Genomic DNA, 15518 nt, shown 5'->3' on the forward strand with positions numbered 1-15518 from the left:
CTTGGATCCCACATTGCTGTGGCTCTGGTGTAAGCCGGCAGCTACAGCTCCGATTAGACCCCTAGCCTGGGAACTTCCATATGCCGCAGGAGAGGCCCTAGAAAAGGCAAAAAGACCAAAAAAAAAAAAAAAAAAAAAAACCACACAATGCTTCTGACGGTTCACAATTTGTACCAAGAGGGGCTCCCCCCACCCACCCGCCCTCCAACCAGCGGGCACTCATCAAGGAAACCAATATAACTTCACCATCTGAGCATCGGCCTCAATCCAATACATCAGGCCCATCACACAGCCCATCACACTGGTGCCCCATGCCCTCCCTGGCAAGGGGGTCCACGTTTCCAGGAATGCTGGAACCCCAGCAGGTCTAGCTAGGAGATGGTTCAGGAGATACTCACAGTCTTCTCCAAGTGCAACTTAAAACCACCATTCACTGCGTACCTACTATAAGTCAAGTAGTAAGGACACAAGCTGAATACCAAGCTGAGAGTCAAGAAAGCAAGATCCAGCAGTATGATGCGGAATTACAGAGAGTTCTGGAAGTGCAAGCTAGAAGTAGCTGACCTAGATCTAGAAGATCAGGACAGGCTTCTCAGAGAGTAAAACATGATTCAATGGAAAGATCTTGAAGTCAGACAGACCAAAGTTCATATCCTGACTCTGCTACTAACTAGCTGTGTTACCTAAGGCAACGTACCTAGTAAGAACTAGCACTTACATAATGCTTACTATGTGACAGACACTATTTTAAATACTTTACATATATTAATAACTCATTCAATATTAATAGCCCAATAATATATACGCTAGTATTATCCCCATTTTAGAGATGAAGAAACTGAGGCAAAACAAGTTAGGTATCTTGCTCAAGGTCACACAGCTGATAGGAGGAAAAACTGGGATCCAAACGTGGGTAATTCATTTCCTGAATTCATGCTTTTAGTCTCTATACTGCCAACCAACTTCCCTAAGCTTCAGTTACCTCATCCATAAAATAAGAAATATTTTTAAAGTTAAATGAAGAGTTTCCATTGTGGCATAGTGGAAATCCAATTGGTATCCACGAGGATGTGGGTTCGATCCCTGGCCTTACTCAGTGGGTCGGGGATCCAGCACTGCCGTGAGCTGTTGTATAGGTCACAGACATGGCTAGGATCCTGCGTGGCTATGGCTATGGCTGTGGTGTAGCCTAGTGGCCACAGCTCTAATTTGATCCATCCCCTGGGAACTTCTGTATGCCTTGGGTGTGGGCCTAAAAAGACAAATAAAATAAAATTAAAATTAAATTAAATTAAAAATAAAACAAAATGTTAAATGATATATTGCATATAAAGCACTTAGAAAACAAAGTGTTAGATAAATGAATCTATTGTTACATACATGCAATCCTTTATTCTAGTTAAACTTCATAAGAACATTGGGGGGGAAGGATAGTTACTCCCATTCCATAATCATAGACATAGACCCAGAGAGGTTATGTAAGCCAGGATCATCCAGATAGCAGGTGGTAGAACAACCCAGTGCTGCTGACACCAGAGCCCATGCTTTTCCACTCCATCCCCCTGGGAGAAAGCCTTGTCTAAGGCCTGCCAAAGACGGCACACATGGCTGCGGGCCATACCATGAGGAGGTCTGGGGCTTGAGGTCTCCAGAAAAGCTTCAAACACTGAAGAACTGCCTAGAGGTGCCTTATCACTGGGGAGCACCTGCCCGCCCAAGCACTTTGGCCCCCGGGTGACATGCAGAACTTGCGTGCAAACGCTTCAGAACACCCGTGCCTTGAAAAGATTTCAAACTGATCTCTAACTCTTTGAAAGCTACCCTCAAATACCCACCCCCCGCCCCCGGCTGTGAAATCCCCCAAAAGTTGCATTTCACTGAGGGCTCCCAGCACACAGTGCCACAGAGGACAGGCACCAGACTAGGCTCAGGCGCCCAATTCCAATCCCAGGATTCTCCCAGGATTCTAGCTCAGTCCCCGCGAGGCCTGCTGTGAATCATTTGCTCTCCTGGTGCCTCACTTTCTTCATCTGTGAAATAGGGATAATAACCACGTACATGCCCAACTCCCAGAGTCTCTGTGAGGACCACGGGTAAGATCATTGCTGTGGAGGCACTTTGAAAGCAACACGAAATGCAGTGAATGGAAGGTGTTATCAAAATGACCTGTTCTAGGGATGGTCAACAGGACCCGCTGCTGTATAGCACAGGGAAAACTACCCAATATTCTGTAACAACCTCTATGGGGAAAGAATCTGAAGAAGAATGGATGTGTGTATATGTAGAACTGAATCACTTTGATGCACAGCAGAAATTGTCGCAACTTTGTAAAGCCACTATAATTCAATAAAACTCTTTGAAAAATGACCTGTTCCAAGTCGATGGCATGATCTTATTTTTGTTTGCTTTTGCTTAAAACTATTATTGCTGCTGGAGAAAATACAGCTTCATTTTAAGATCTGCACTGAAGCAAATTTTTCTACTTAACTTCTCTAATCAACAGTACAATTTCATCTTCCCAGAAAGGTTCAGTAGTCAATGGTTCGAAACAATGAGACTAATTTTGGTCTCCCACGAAGAGAGATGCTAAAAGCCATTACTTTTGAGTTGAAATGTGTTAATATTCCATGAGCAGCCTCCTGGTATCCAAGATGGCTTTTAGAACTCACATGTCCTTTTCAAAAGAAAGTCAGCGTGAGAAAAGAGATGCCCCTTGAAGACATTCCAGACCAGTCCAATTATCACCAACCCTGTACAGTATCCTGGCACCTCTGAATATGCCAACTGCAGGCTCCACAGGAACCTCACACTCCCTGTGTCCAAAACCAAACTCATCATTTCTTCCTGGGTTCTCAATCCCAAAAAATGGCAAATCCCCAAGTGAACCTAGTTTGCACCTTCCCCCTCGATGTCTAATAAGAAGATCCCTTTCAAGGCATTCCCCCCCGACACACCTTGCCCTATAGTGGGCACGCTGCTCGTGTGATCTCCATATTCCATAACCACTCTATGAGAAAAGCATTATTGTACAAATGAGGAGACTGAAGCTATTAAGCTAGAGAAGAGCTAGAATATGAGTCAAGGTCAGGCTAACTTCTAAGCCCTTGTTCTTTCAACTGTATTGGGATGCTCTCCAGTTACCAAATTCTCTTCTCCTTCGGTATCTCTCTGATCATCACCTCTGGTGTGAATTGCTCCAGGAGTCTGTCCTACTGTCTCCAGATCACCCCTGACCTTGCCTCTACCTATCCCTCGTCCCCACTGCTACCAAAGTGAACTTGACAAAATGCAAAGATGATCATGTCGCTTCTAGGCTTAAAGTCCTCAGCAGCTTCTGAGAGCTCCTAAGAAATGTTCAGATTCCTCAGGGCCTCATGATCTGATCTCTGCCCACCTCTGTGGAATCGTCTCCCACCATTACCCACCCCCACCCTTTGCTCCACAGATGCTATTTGCAAGCCCCTGAAGACATCATGCTTAGTACCAACGTTTCTGTCTCCTAATGTGTCCTCCCACCACTTAAATGGCCTTCACATCCCTTCTTCCTCGACTCAACTACTACCAATCCTGCAAAAGCCAGCTTAAATGTCCACCTGCTCCAAGAAATGCTTCTTCTCTGACACCCACAGCCTCAGAGAAAAGCCTCTGTAGGAGCTGAGTCTTTCATTCATTCATTCATTCATTCAAGGAATAATTATGGGGAGTTCCCGTCGTGGCACAGTGGTTAACGAATCCGACTAGGAACCATGAGGTTGTGGGTTTGATCCGCGGCCTTGATCAGTGGGTTAAGGATCCAGCATTGCCGTGAGCTGTGGTGTAGGTCGCAGATGTGGCTCGGATCCCTCCTTGCTGTGGCTCTGGCGTAGGCCATCAACTACAGCTCCAATTAGACCCCTAGCCTGGGAACCTCCATATGCGGAGGGAAGCAGCCCCAGAAAAAGACAAAAAGTAAAAAAAGGAATAATTATGGAGTGACTACCAAGGTCTATGTACCATGCATGCTAGGCGCTGGGACTACAATAAGGAATCACACAGACACTACTCCTGCCTCCGTGGAGATTAGAGACCAGTGGGAGGGAGACACTGGGGCAAGAATGACACAAGTCGAGGATTAACACACACCAGGAGACACTGAGGATGCTGTGAGACCACACAGAGTCAGGAGTGGGGGGAATATCTCCTGAGGGACAAAGAATACTTCCTCAAAAAAGCAACATCTGATTTTAAATTTGAGGTCCAGGGGGAGACAGTTCAGAGCATTCTAGTGGAGGGAACAGAACGTGAAAGGGCTGTGAAGCGAGTTGAACCAGGTTCTAGTAGCTGGAAGGATAACCCGTCTATTCCTAAGTCCCCTCACTAGACTGCAAGCAAACAGATGGCAAGGCCCTACTCCAGGTGGCTTGTGCAAGATTTTTAATAAATAAATGAAGATATTCCATGTTGGAAAACTAGAGGTTGGTTTTTTTTCTTTTTTTCTTTTCTTTTCTTTTTTTTTTTTTTTTTTTTTTTTTTGTCTTTTTGTCTTTATAGGGCTTCGCCCATGGCATGTGGAGGTTCCCAGGCCAGGGGTCAAATTGGAGCTGTAGCTGCCAGTCTACACCAGAGCCCACAGCAACGCAGGATCAGAGCCGCATCTGCGACCTTCACCACAGCTCACGGCAGCGAGGCAAGGGATCAAACCCACAACCTCATGGTTCCTAGATGGATTCGTTTCTGCTGTGCCACAACAGGAACTCCCTGGAGGTATGATGCTTTTAACAGAGAATCACACATGCGAATACCTTGGCCTGAAGAACATTTGTCACCACATCTATCACAGCCAGGCCTGTGGCTCCAGCAGCTGCCGTCACTAAAACAGTTTCTCTGTGCCAGAGAAAGATGAGTGTTATTCAAGAAACCAAAAATCATCCAGCAGTAAGATTTCACAAACATTTTTTTTTTCTTTTTATGGACAAACCCACAGTGGCATATGGAGGTTCCCAGACTAGGGATCTAATCGGAGCTGTTGGCCTATACCACAGTCACAGCAATGCCAGATCCAAGTTGCATCTGTGACCTACACCACAGCTCACGGCAACACCAAATTCTTAATCCACTGAGCAAAGCCGGGATCGAACCTGCAACCTCATGGTTCCTAGTCGGATCTGTCTCTACTGCACCACAACGGGAACTCCAGATTTCAGAAACCTGTTTTTTGTTTTTTTGGTTTTTTGGGTTTTTTTTTTTTTTTTTTTCGTCTTTTTGCCTTTTCTAGGGCCGCTTCCAGCAGCATATGGAGGTTCCCAGGCCAGGGGTCCAATCGGAGCTGTAGCCACTGGCCTACGCCACAGCCACAGCAACATGATCCGAGCTGAGTCTGTGACCCACACCACAGCTCATGGCAATGCAGGATCCTCAACCCTCTGAGCAAGGCCAGAGATCGAACCCGCAACCTCATGGTTCCTAGTCGGATTCATTAACCACTGTGCCACAACGGGAACTCCCAGAAACATTTTTAAGGGAGGACATTTTAAACCAAGAAGAGAACTGAGAGTTCCTTGGTGGCCTAGGGGTTAAGAGTCGGGCATTGTCACTGCCATGGTGTGGGTTCGATCTCTGGCCTGGGAACTTCCATGTGTCACTGGTGCAGTCAAAAAAAGCAGAGAACTGAGAGGCCACTGAATTCAACATTTTGTGCACATGTACGGTATATACACGGTCTCTAGCCTCGAGAGTAGGACTATGTACATAAATCCATGTTCATGTGGTCTAGTCGTGAAGACTTTCCAGGCAAGTGTCCCTAATCTCTCTAGGTAGCCTCTTCCTCCTTCCAGTGACAGCCTCCTTTGCACGACTCCAATTTCTGCTTTGTATGTTCTCTCCTAAGACCATTCGTGTACTAAACACTGCAAAGTTTAGAAGGTGATGATCAATGCAGTAGCCATTGCTCAACTAAATCCATCTCTCTGGAGCAATTCTGAGGCCACCAAAAAGAGCAAGAAGCTGTAGGTACACTCCCGGTAAAGAGGGAACTTCGGCACCTCTGCATTTAAAATATCCCAGTTACAAACACCCAGCCAAGCCTCAGAGAAACACATACCACACGTCTCCACTAAAACCACCGTGGAGTTCCTTGATCCTAACCAACTAGGATCCATGAGGATGTAGGTTCTATACCTGGCCTCGCTCAGTGGGTTAAGGATCCTGCCCTGCCATGAGCTGTGGTGTAGGTCACAGACACGGCTTGGTTCTGGCACGGCTGTGGCTGTGGCTGGTAGCTGCAGCTCCAATTCGACCCCTAGCCTAGGAATCTTCATATGTCGCAGGTATGGCTCTACAAAGCAAAAAACAAAACAAAAAACCAACTCTCTAAAATGGAAAGTTTTCTAGGAGGTAATCTCCAGAGGGGTCAGATTTGAGAGAGAGATTTCTCCAAATTCACACTGACCAAGTTCACAGTCTACCATTTCCTCTCAGACAAAAGGATATCCCCACTGTCACCAGACTCCAATCAGGGGGCCCGCCCTTCCTTTGACTTTTCCTCAGACAGACGGAACACGAGGTAAAGGTCAGGGAAGGGGAAGGGAGGGGCAGGGTCTTGGTGGGCACTTCTGGTATCAGAGAAGGTAGCATCTAGCCCTCTGCTGTCTACTCTCTCCTCACCCAGGCTGGGTACGGGCCCGATGCTCCAGGGCCAAAATAGCAGTGCTATAAGATGCAGGCAGGACAGCAGCCTCTCGGAGGGAGATCCCTTCTGGAATCTGCCACAGTGCCTATAAAAGAGATTACAGTGATTTAGGGATTAAGCACCTGTCCCTGCTCAAACAGCTGCCCAATCCATAATGTGCTTTGACTCCAAAGGGCAACGTATGTCAGGAAATAAGCCCAGTGGAAGTCAAGACCGAGTGAGCTGTTGCACGCTGTGGGTTGGGCGCACCAGTCTTCAAAAATCCTAAGGCTGGCATTTGGATCAGGAAGGAACCAGCTTACAAAAGACATAACACAGGCCACTGTAGTGTAATGAGTGCACTGGATGGTAAAAAAAAAAAAAAATGTATCTCCAATAAAGCTGGGGGGGAATGCACCATTTACCACTAGGGGGCACCGTTCACATCCTGCACAACCATTGCCCCACCCCACCCCAACCCCCACACTGGCTGGCTGCGTTCCCAGGACTCTCTCTTTCACAAGCCTGGTGTTGGGGAGAAATCCATTGCACGCAGCTCAATGCCCCAAACCAGTTTTTCTACCAAAACCACCTATGGTCTAACAGGGCAGCCAGCCTGTTGCTCCAGGACTCTGAAAACAAAACCCTCTTCTTCATTCAAGCACTCAACACAAACAAAGCTCTGCGCAAGGGTTTGATCAAAAAAAAAAAGAGGGTTAGCATTTGAAAGACAGAAGTGCTTGGCTGTCAAACAAGATGTAACCAAAAGCATACAAAGAAAGAGAGGGAAAGAAGGAGAAGGAATATGGGACAGATGGAAATTAAACAAAAGAAGGAAGAAAAAGTCATCTCCAAGCATTTATATTGGGAGGTAGGGCTACCTTGTGATCAATGATGCATTCTCCAGCCATACAATTAAGCCTCCTTAAGCCAATAACTCGATCTCCCTGCAAGGAAAACACCAGTAAGGGCACGTTCAGATGCACGCCCTTGCCACTCACGCCTTCCCAAATCAACCCCAAAAAAGAAAGAAAATTTTCCTTTCGGACCCAGTAAGACACAGGTTCCCTTAATTATCTATTCGATGTTGGAGTTTCTGTCATGGCGCAGCGGAAACAAATCCAACTAGGAACCATGAGGTTGCAGGTTCGATCCCTGGCCTCGCTCAGTGGATTAAGGATCCTGTGTTGCTGTGGCTGCGGTGTAGGCTGGCAGCTACAGCTCCGAATTGACCCTTACCCTGGGAACCTCCATATGCTGTGGGTGCAGCCCTAAAAAAAAGAAAAAAATAATTATCTATTCGGTGTTAATGTTTAGCAAATGATTCGGCCATTTTGTCACTACCCCCATCACGTTGCCAAGCCAAACTGAGCACGTTTTGAAGACGGGCTGGAGTAAAGAAAAGGCTGATATGGAGTTCCTGCCATGGCTCAGCAGAAAACAAATCTGACTAGCATCTGTGAGGATGCAGGTTCAATCCCGGGCCTTGCTCAGTGGGTTAAGGATCCGGCATTGCTGTGGTGTAGGCCGGCAGCCTGTAGCTCTAGTTCAACCCCTAGCCTGGACCCGCCACATACCGTGCGTGCAGCCCTAAAAAGACAAAAGAAAGAAAGGAAGAAAGAAAGAAAGAAGGAAGAAAAGGCTGATATGAATTAGAATCCCAGTGTTGGAGTTCACATTGTGGCTCAGTGGTAACGAACCCGACTAGTATCCATGAGGATGTGGGTTTGATCCCTGGCCTCCCTCAGTGGGTTAAGGATCCAGCATTGTCGTGAGCTGCAGTGTAGGTTGCAGGCACGGCTCGGAGCTGGCGTTGCTGTGGCTGTGCTGTAGGCTGGCAGCCACAGCTCCAATTTGATCCCTAGCCTGGGAACCTCCATATGCCACAGGTATGGCCCTAAAAAGGCAAAAAAAAAAAAGAAAGAAAGAAAGAAAAAAAGAAAAGAATCCCAGTATTAATTTTCTTCCCAAGAGGCTGAAATTTGGGGATTCTCTATCCTCGCACTAACTAAAAACCCAGGTGCTGCCTTTTATTAGTAATAAAAAGTTTATCGAAGCCGGGAACCTGCACGGGCTTCCTTCCCCCCATTCAGAATTAGTTTCTACCCCTTCCATCTCGTTTTCCTTGTGGTGTCTGTTGGCAAAGACCAGGAGAAGCAAGACCCTTTGGCTACAAATGAAGTCAGCACATTTCTCATAGTGATTTTTCACATCAATTCCCAAGCTTTCAACTGATTTACCTCTTTCACCGTGTGGACGTCTCTGCCTGTCTCCAATACTATTCCAGAAAACTCCACTCCTAAAGCAATTTGTTTAAAGATCAGGTTATCTGTAAAGCTGAGCACCAGGGAGACAAGAAAACCCTAATCAACAGCCTGTCCCATGAGCTTTCTAGAGCCGAGAGGGTTCGTGTTCCTCCCACCTGGGAAGAAGGTAAGAGTGTGGTACCCAAAGCAGGGGAACGAGAACTCAGATTTCATGATCATCATCTGAAAAGCTACAACAGTCCCCTTCTCACCATGACACAAATGAAACTTTCAAGAACGGGCAAAAGCACAGAGAATCACGGGTACACAAGCTCTTTTGACCCTGACCACTGGCACCTTGGCCTCCTAAAGCATTCCAATGACAATATTCATCAGATGGTTGTTTTTTGTTTGTTTTGGGTTTTGGTGTTTTCTTTTTACAGCTGCACCCGCGGGCATATGGAAGTTCCCAGCCTAGGGGTCGAATCAGAGTTACAGCCACCGGTCTACACCACTGCCACAGCAACACCAGATCTGAGCCGCATCTGTGACCTACACTGCAGCTTGCGGCAACACTGGATCCTTAACCTACTGCGTGAGGCCAGGGATCGAACCCACATCCTCATGGACACTATGTCAGGTTCCTTACCCACTGAGCCACAAGGGGAACTCCCATCATACAGTGTGTATCTGTATACCTGTCTCCTCTTCTGGACTGTGAGGCCCTCAAGGACATGAACTAGTTTATCCTACGGTACTTTGCTCAACTAGATGAACCGGTGTTGTCTGCCCTTTCCTCTTCCACCTCCAAAATTTCTGAATTTAATGATCATCCATTTTCCACTTGAGCTGCCAGAAGAATAACTCAATTGAGTATGACATCTTCTCCCCTATCTGGCATGTAAGCAAATACAAACAGTTCCAACTGTTGAGACCAAACCAAATACCCTATGGCCACAACACAGCAACTGTTTTGCAATCACTGTGTGCTTAATGCTAGCTGTCTGTATAAAATATACCTGAACTGTAGACACACTCTATTTACATCTTTTAATAAATTTCAACAATAAAAATCAGTCACTGGTCCACACATTCAGGATCTAAATGTAATCGGATTGGGCATAAGGCAAATCTGAGCATGGGCTGCTAAGAAATGTACAAACCGTTTCTTCTTTCTGATCCCTTGGTATTCGGTTTCTTTGGGAATGTATTTGTGAGGACTGAGTTTTAGCTGCAACCACACATTTATGATCTTTCAGTGAAAAACCAAAATCAAGGCACTGTCAAGGAATGAAAGGGGGAGTTCCCGTCGTGGCGCAGTGGTTAATGAATCCGACTAGGAACCATGAGGTTGCGGGTTCGGTCCCTGCCCTTGCTCAGTGGGTTGAGGATCTGGCGTTGCCGTGAGTTGTGGTGTAGGTTGCAGACGCGGCTCAGATCCCGAGATGCTGTGGCTCTGGCATAGGCAGGTGGCTACAGCTCCGATTTGACCCCTAGCCTGGGAACCTCCATATGCCGCGGGAGCGGCCCAAGAAATGGCAAAAAGACCAAAAAAAAAAAAAATTATATTTCTATCAATCAAACAGTCAATTATTTAATGAGCCAGATATAACAGGGCCAGTGGGCAGGGGGAGAGGAGGTAACACCAGCAAGACAGTCACATGAATGTGACTAGAATAATTATGGCCACAGCCCCTGTAATCTAGTGATTTTCATTAGCACTGAGACTGACAAATCTGCGACACCACTGACAGCAGGCAAGCACCGCCACCATAGTACCTGAGATGAAGCACATGGTTCTGAAAGTTCTGTTATCTTCTTTACCTGAAGCAGGCACTTGGCCCCTTCCTACTCACCAGGTATGAAAGGAAGTCGGGGCTTTTCCTGATACTGACCACGACATACCAAAATATCAGCAAAGTTAACTCCAGAGAAATGGACATCAACTCTGACCTGCAAAGGAAATAGAGCACAAGGAAGAGCAGTACACATCCATGAAGACAAAGTTCATTCAATTATACCATAATGCTTACTGAATGCGTACTATATGCCAGGTACTGAACTAAGTACCAGTGTATAATCATGAGACAAAATGGACAGTGTTCCTGCCCTCATGGAGCTAGCTAAAACTATGGTCAAGAAGACAGATATTAACCAAAGGATTATGAAGACTTATGTACTAAATTACAACTCCTGGGAGCACCCATTGTGGCTCAGCAGAAATGAATCTGACTAGCATCCATGAGGACGCAGGTTCGACCCCTCGCTTTGCTCAGTGGGTTAAGGATCTGGCATTGCCGTAAGCTGTGGCGTAGGTCGCCAGACACAGCTTGGATCTGGCATTGCCGTGGCTGTGGCGTAGGCCAGCAGCTATAGCTCTGATTTGACCCCTAGCCTGGGAACCTCCATATGCCATGGGTGTGGCCCTAAAAAGACAAAAAGAAAAATAATTTTTAAAAAATAAATTACAACTCCTACACAAAATGTTAAAGGTACGGTGCACAAATATAGGGTGCTATAAAAGCACACACTGGGGAGTTTTGACCTTTGGGGGAAATGAGGAGAATCCCCTGCAAAAGTAACACTTGAACTAAGAACAGCTAAGAGTTAACCATTCAAAAGGGTGGGAGCCTGGCGCAGACAAAAGCAATGACATGTGCAAAGGCCCAGGGGTGAGGACAAAAGAAAAAACAGTGAGTTTAGAGCACAAAGAAGAGAAAAAGAGGGGGCTGGACGGCAAGCCCCACACCATCCAAGGGTTTGTAGGCTTCATTGAAGATCTTGGTCTTCCTAGCAGGAACAATGTAAGCCACTTAAAGACTTTAATCAGAGGGTAACATGATCAGCTGTCTGGGGAGTCAGACATCGGAGAAGCTGGTCCTAGACTGCCTACCTTCTATGTTCCTTGAAGTAGCTAGAGGGGAGGCAAGCCTGCAGCAGTTTCTCTAGACTTTGTTAGGCAGTGGTTCTCCAAGTGTGGTTCCCCAGACCACCATCTTCGGTGTCACCTGGCAACTTATTGAAAGTTCAAAATCTCAGCCCCAACCTACTGAATCAGCAACCGTGGGGAAAGGGTGTTCCCTGGTAGCCTAGCAGTTAAGGATTTGGCATCATCACTGTTGTGGCTCAGGTTTGATCCCTGACCTAGGAACTTCCACAGGCAGTGGGCGTGGGGAAAAAAAAAAAAAAAAAAACTCTGGGGACAAAGCCCAGTGATCTTTACTGACAAGGGTGATTCTGATGCAGCCTGACGTTAGATCAATAAAAATCAACAGGGCTTGGAATCACAGAAGTAATCAATCCAACTTATCAGGGCTTGGAATCACAGGAGGAAATGCAGCCTCAGTGACATTCTTTCATTTGTTCAGATTTCCGATTTCATACAGAGATGGCCGTATTGGTGAGGAGATATTTTATGGGCACAATGCCTTCATTCAACAATGTCTGAAGCATCTGCCACACACCAGGCACCATTCCCGACTCTGGGAACATAATGGTGGATAAAACCTGTAGAGTCCCCGCTCTCATGAGCTGATTCCTGACAGAGAAGTGTCTGGACAAATAACAGAACAAAGGAGCCCTGCCCTCAAGCCTACGCACCCTGTGTGCATGACACAGGTGTTGGCGTGTATGGCACATATAAATCCTCAAGCCACACTTCACCTTGACTCAAGGTGAACATCTTTCAGCATGCGAATCCCAGGAAGCGGACTGACTGCTATTCTGCACTCACCCAAATCATCCACTGAGTCACAGGGTCCGTGTCAGGGATGCTTCCGGGCTGCAGCCATATTTCTGTCTCTTACCAGGGGCCCCCAACCCCGAGACTCACTGCCTGCTTCACCCTGTCCGAGGTTCTCGTTCTCCACAAGAGAGGACAGTGTCACCAGGTGGTCGACGGGCCAGGCCAACGTGACAATCATATTTCCCACCACCCTAATTGTGGGTACATGCCCACAATCCTTAACTAAGCCCCATCACCCCAAATCACTGCAGTATACCAGAGGAGGGCTCAAGATGCAGCAGCATGGAAATACAGGGCATTAACGAGCTGGCTGGGGGGAGGAGGGAGGGCAATGTCACATGCTGACACTGAAGGAGAGGAAGCAAAGGATGGGATCCATTTCTCTGGGTTAATCAATAACTTTCAGGGGGTTCCCGTCGTGGCGCAGTGGTTAACAAATCTGACTAGGAACCATGAGGTTGCGGGTTCAGTCCCTGCCCTTGCTCAGTGGGTTAAAGATCCAGCGTTGCCGTGAGCTGTGGTGTAGGTTGCAGACATGGCTCGGATCCAACGTTGCTGTGGCCCTGGTGTAGGCCAGCGACTTCAGCTCCGATTAGACCCCTAGCCTGGGAACTTCCATATGCCGCAGGAGCGGCCCAAGAAATGGCAAAAAGACAAAAAAAAAAAAAAAAAAAAAAAAACTTTCAGTTGGTTATGCAAAGTCCTGTGTAAATCAGAATTCTCTGTTTCTAAGGCAACCAACCGCTCTGGCTGTTTCAGGGAACAAAACTTTTTGCACTTTGCACTTCAGCTTTTTTTGTGACACCCCCCCACCCCACCCCGCAAAAAGGGCCTTTCTAGAAGCCCAGCTCAAAGTAACCCTTCAGTCCACTCAGGAATTGGGTGGGGACAGGAGCCCGCAGGATGTGGGTGGTGGCCCTGTGGAGAGAGTGAAAGTGATAGGGATAGAGCAGGATAATTAAATAAATCCCAGTAGGGGATTAAAGACAGGCAATTTTAAAGGAGTTGGGAGGCCCTTGTAAACTAATGACCACTGGGGGGAAAGAATCCAGTAACCTAGCAACAATCTACTCTACCTTGAAGGAAGGTCAGGCACATTCAAGTGCCAGAAACACTCAAGCCACAAGTGCTGCTAGTTAAAACACAGGACAATAGAGCCTGAATCTTGTTACATGAAGTCAGTTAATAGTCCTTGAAGAGTAGCATTTCTGCCAAGACAGGAATATAGGTGAGGTGCAAAGGGAAAGACACTAGGTGAAAGGGGATATTATACCAAAACCTGAAATGAATTACCAAATTTTAGTATGTTACCACCCTTTTGCTAATACACATATGATTTAAGTTTTATTGAAGTATAGTTAATTTATACATAGATTTAAATAGCACTATGACTGCTGGGTTAAACTATGTGGGGTCAAAGAAGGAACTAATGATGTGACCTTGACTTCTGCCAGAGATTGAGGAAGAAGGTGGTCTTCGCTTCCTACGTTCTTTCGTTTATAAAAATTAATGTGTCCTCTCAGTCCTGGGACACAGCCTGCCTTCTCAGATCTCTCACAAACCTCCTGTGCTAATAAACTCACTCTGCCTGTCCCGTTGTCTGTCGGGGTGCAGAGTCGTCAGTAAGTCCCAACATTAGGTGGGCGGTTTTAGTTAAAAACAAAAACAAAGTCCAGTGGGTTCAGTCCCCTCCAAGTCAGAGACAGTGGATACGAGCCCGAATCTGAGGTGCAGGTGGGTGTTAAGTCCCACAGAGGAGGACTGCAATTTCAAAAGGGGCGTGCAGGGGTCCGGAGCCAGGCGAGTCACCCTACCTCGTGGGGCCCAACAGGACGGGGGGCGACCTCCTCAATTGCCAGGGGCTGCTTCAACTCGGAGCACAGCACGGCCCGGTAGTGCCGGCTGCAGCCTGGCCAGGCCCTCCTGCAACGCAAGACAAAGCTTGGATTACGGGGTTCGAACCCGGGGTTGCCTTTGGGGGCTCGGGGATGGGTCAGAGTCGCACCTGCAGAGCCACGACCGAGACAAGTACCGTGCCCACGCCGCCGTCTGCATGGCCCCGACCAAGTCTCCGTAGGGGAGCAGTCCCAGCGCAGCAAGAAGAGCCGGGCACCGCCCACCCCATCCAGCCCCGCCCCCCCCGCCCCGCCCCTGCCCCGCCCCTGCGGGCGGACTGCAGACGGGAGCTTGGGACCCGCCGGAACGCGACCCGACCCCAGGCTGGAGGCGGCGGCCGGGCTTCTCGGTGCGCCCGTGCCCCCTCCCCCCGCCCACCCCGCCAGCTGGAGCCTGTTGAAGGGAATGGGGAGTCCAGTAAATAGAGATACCCCGAGATGAACCTTTGTTGGTATTTTTGGTAGCAAATTTGAAGATTTTTTTTTTAAATAATGATTTTTATTTTTTTCCATTACAGCTCATTTACAGTGTTCATTGGAGCGATTTTTAAAACCACACGTGGAGGTTCTTGTACAGAGAACAAACCAGTGGCTCCCCAGGGGGGAGGGGCGGCTAGGGGCGCGCAAGATGGGGGAAGGGGCTTAAGAGGTACAAACTATTATGCATAAAATAAATAAGGTACAAAGACGTAATGTACAGCATAGGGAATATTGCCAGTATTTTAAAATCTCTTTAAATGGAGTATAATCTAAAAAGATACTGAATCACTATGTTGTACACCTGAAACTAATAACAGTATAAACCAGCTGTACGGTCAATAAAACAATGAATAAATAAGGGTTGGGGAGGGTCTTGTGCAAGTGTGACATCCTAAATGCATAAAGGCTTTAATTTCTGCCTTCAACGTCTTTTTAGGATTCAATTCTTGTCATGCTTTTCTCACACAGGGCTGCTTACACTAAAACTGCACAGTTCCTAGTAATCC

General features: G+C 47.2%; 1 protein-coding gene across 1 annotated transcript in view; it reads right to left on the bottom strand.

Annotated features, from left to right (window-relative positions):
• Nucleotides 1-14710, bottom strand: part of LOC106505010 (protein Cryzl2) — a 32684-nt gene extending 17974 nt beyond the window's left edge. The window contains 7 exon segments of the mRNA XM_084977734.1: nucleotides 4782-4863; nucleotides 6643-6752; nucleotides 7528-7593; nucleotides 8887-8945; nucleotides 10749-10845; nucleotides 14452-14628; nucleotides 14630-14710. Of these exon segments, the coding sequence (XP_084833860.1) occupies nucleotides 4782-4863; nucleotides 6643-6752; nucleotides 7528-7593; nucleotides 8887-8945; nucleotides 10749-10845; nucleotides 14452-14628; nucleotides 14630-14692 (654 nt within the window). The 5' untranslated portion in view covers nucleotides 14693-14710.
• Nucleotides 14711-15518: the final 808 nt, after the last annotated feature.

Source organism: Sus scrofa, chromosome 9, assembly GCF_054392235.1.
Source record: "Sus scrofa isolate SSC_HxYL_T2T_F1_AM1 chromosome 9, Sscrofa_HxYL_maternal_Yorkshire_Landrace_v2.0, whole genome shotgun sequence".
Lineage (NCBI taxonomy): Eukaryota > Metazoa > Chordata > Mammalia > Artiodactyla > Suidae > Sus > Sus scrofa.